Here is a 2,278-nt window from a genome sequence, read left to right on the forward strand (position 1 = left end):
GGTTGTTTTTTCAAAATAAAAGCCCAATAAAATCACTGCATCGAAAAAGGAAGCTCAAGTTAAGGTTGTTTTTTCAAAATAAAAGCCCAATAAAATCACTGCATCAAAAAAGGAAGCTCTAGTTAAGGTTGTTTTTTCAAAATAAAAGCCCAATAAAATCACTGCATCGAAAAAGGAAGCTATAGTTAAGGTTGTTTTTAAAAAATAAAAGTACAAGAAAGCAAAAATACAGCTACTTCTATTATTACCTACTTAGCACTGGTAATGGTAGTATCGGGTCAAGTGCAAGTCACACAGTCCGTTTCTCAATGTCGAGTACACGTGCTGCAGAGCAACTATTTCAAGTATACTCCGTCATCGATGTTTAAATGCATGTTAAATGCCCAGCATTCTGCGCCACTCGATGACGTAGTATACTTGAAATAGTTGCTCTGCAGCACGTGTACTCGCGATTGAGAAACGGCCACAGTCCACACTTTTTAGAGGGTCATTTTCTAGTTTATAGAATACTCTGTTCAATCCTACTGATACACCAACACTGAAATGATCCAACTAGCAAGCGAATGAGGTGACTTATTCATTAATGTGATTACTTTAGACTTCACTTGACACAATAAGACCAAGACCTGCCACTCAGCGTTGATCTATTGTTTACTGTAAAAACAAATAGTTTGAAAGAAGGAACATCGAGTGAAGTTTTGAACCCCAGGGACTGAAGATAGCAGCAATCTCTGAAAGAAAGCCCATCATGTCAAGCTGGAAAATGGTAGTCCTTAGGTCACTGTTCTTATATTCAAGCCTCTCCATTATGGTTCTGGTTTCCTTGACTTTGTTTTTCTCCCTTTCAATAATTCCCTGCTCAGACAAGTGGCCATGAAGAAGATGAAAGACTCTGGTGTGGATGAAGGTGTCTCCGTTCCTCGCATCACAGCCATTCTGTCTTACTCTAAAGGCTTTATATGCTCTTATGGTGCCGGCACTGCTTGTCTCTTTGAAAAGACAAAGGAGGACGGTTATAGAAGGACAAGAGACATACGGGTACGTGTCAAAGCAGGTTAACAGTGTTACTGTGTGTGTTTCCAAGTGATCATGTGAGTGTTGTTGTCCTTCAGATCCCAGCAGACAACAGTGATCTGACCCCGGCTGAGAGTCAGCTGATTGACACGATGTGTTTGAGTCCATCAGAGGAGACTCTGGTCCTCAGCACCGACAGAGGACAGCTGTACAGCTTCAGCCTGTCCTCTCTGGACATCAACAAGGTGATGTTGTTTGTGAACAAAAAAAAAAACTTCCTGATTGATTAGATTTAAAACACTTCAATGTTTTCTACCCGTGTCAAACATTTGTTGTCGTTTTATTAACTAGGATAATGTTGCTATGATGTCCTCCTCCAAAACCTCCACCCACCACTATATGAAATTAGATTACTCAGGGTGACCCCGGGGTCTTAAAAAGTGTTAAAGTTGATAAATCAATTTAGTGAAAATGAAGGCCATTAAAAAGTATTAAAGGGCATTTCTCAAGGTATTACATTTTGTAGCTTGTTTTCAATAAGTATCTAAATTGTCCAAAGAGGTTGTATTCTACAGTCTGCCTGAATGTAATCATGGCGTAGGTGTGTAGTGTGATTCTGTGTAGTTTATTTATGGCATCCCGTTGGATTTGACGTCATCTGAACAGGACATCGCACGCTCACTGCTTAATAGCGAGCGGAGCTCCGTTTACGCCGGTTGTTAAATAACATCGTTATGGGGAAATGCAAGTTTGCGTCCAAATGGTTGGAAGATAAGGAGGAAGGACAATCAATACTGTATATAGTCAATGTGAGGTAAAGTGTGTCGCCAAGGTAACCGGTTAAAACTCCAAGTGGAGATGAGGTCTTAAAATGTATGGAAAGGGTCTTACATTAGTCTTCAGGATTCCTGCATATACCCTGTAATAATATTTGTTCAGAGTTTTAAAGTGCTTGTAATATTTAGTTGTCTAAAAATGATTTGTTAAACATTCAAACAGCTGTTTTGCAGGCAATTCTCAAGAAACAGGAAGTTATAGAATTGACTACATTAGTGGTTTCTTGAGTCATTTTGTTATTATTTTTAAATCACTTTTTTATATATGTTATTTTTATGGCTTCCTCATGGCAATAATTCTTACACCTTCCAAACTTCTCCCTACACCAAGTGTTGCCCATCCTCCATTATTTAATCATTTGTTCCCGCTTCCATCAGGTTTATCAGAGTCGGGGGCGTACAGGATGCTCAACGCCTGGCTCACCTAC

At 39.4% G+C, this 2,278-nt stretch overlaps 1 protein-coding gene across 1 annotated transcript; it reads left to right on the plus strand.

Moving 5' to 3' along the window:
• Nucleotides 1–743: 743 nt before the first annotated feature.
• On the plus strand, nt 744–1,259 carry LOC104967239 (WD repeat-containing protein 65-like; the record flags this gene model as incomplete). The annotated part of the gene is made up of 3 exons (XM_010796659.1): nt 744–766; nt 864–1,038; nt 1,113–1,259. Coding segments are annotated over exons 2-3 (312 nt in total), but the record flags the coding sequence as incomplete, so codon positions are not given.
• Between the last annotated feature and the right edge of the window lie 1,019 nt (nt 1,260–2,278).

The sequence above is a fragment of the Notothenia coriiceps genome, unplaced genomic scaffold (assembly GCF_000735185.1).
Source record: "Notothenia coriiceps isolate Sejong01 unplaced genomic scaffold, NC01 NC01_scaffold00002373, whole genome shotgun sequence".
Lineage (NCBI taxonomy): Eukaryota > Metazoa > Chordata > Actinopteri > Perciformes > Nototheniidae > Notothenia > Notothenia coriiceps.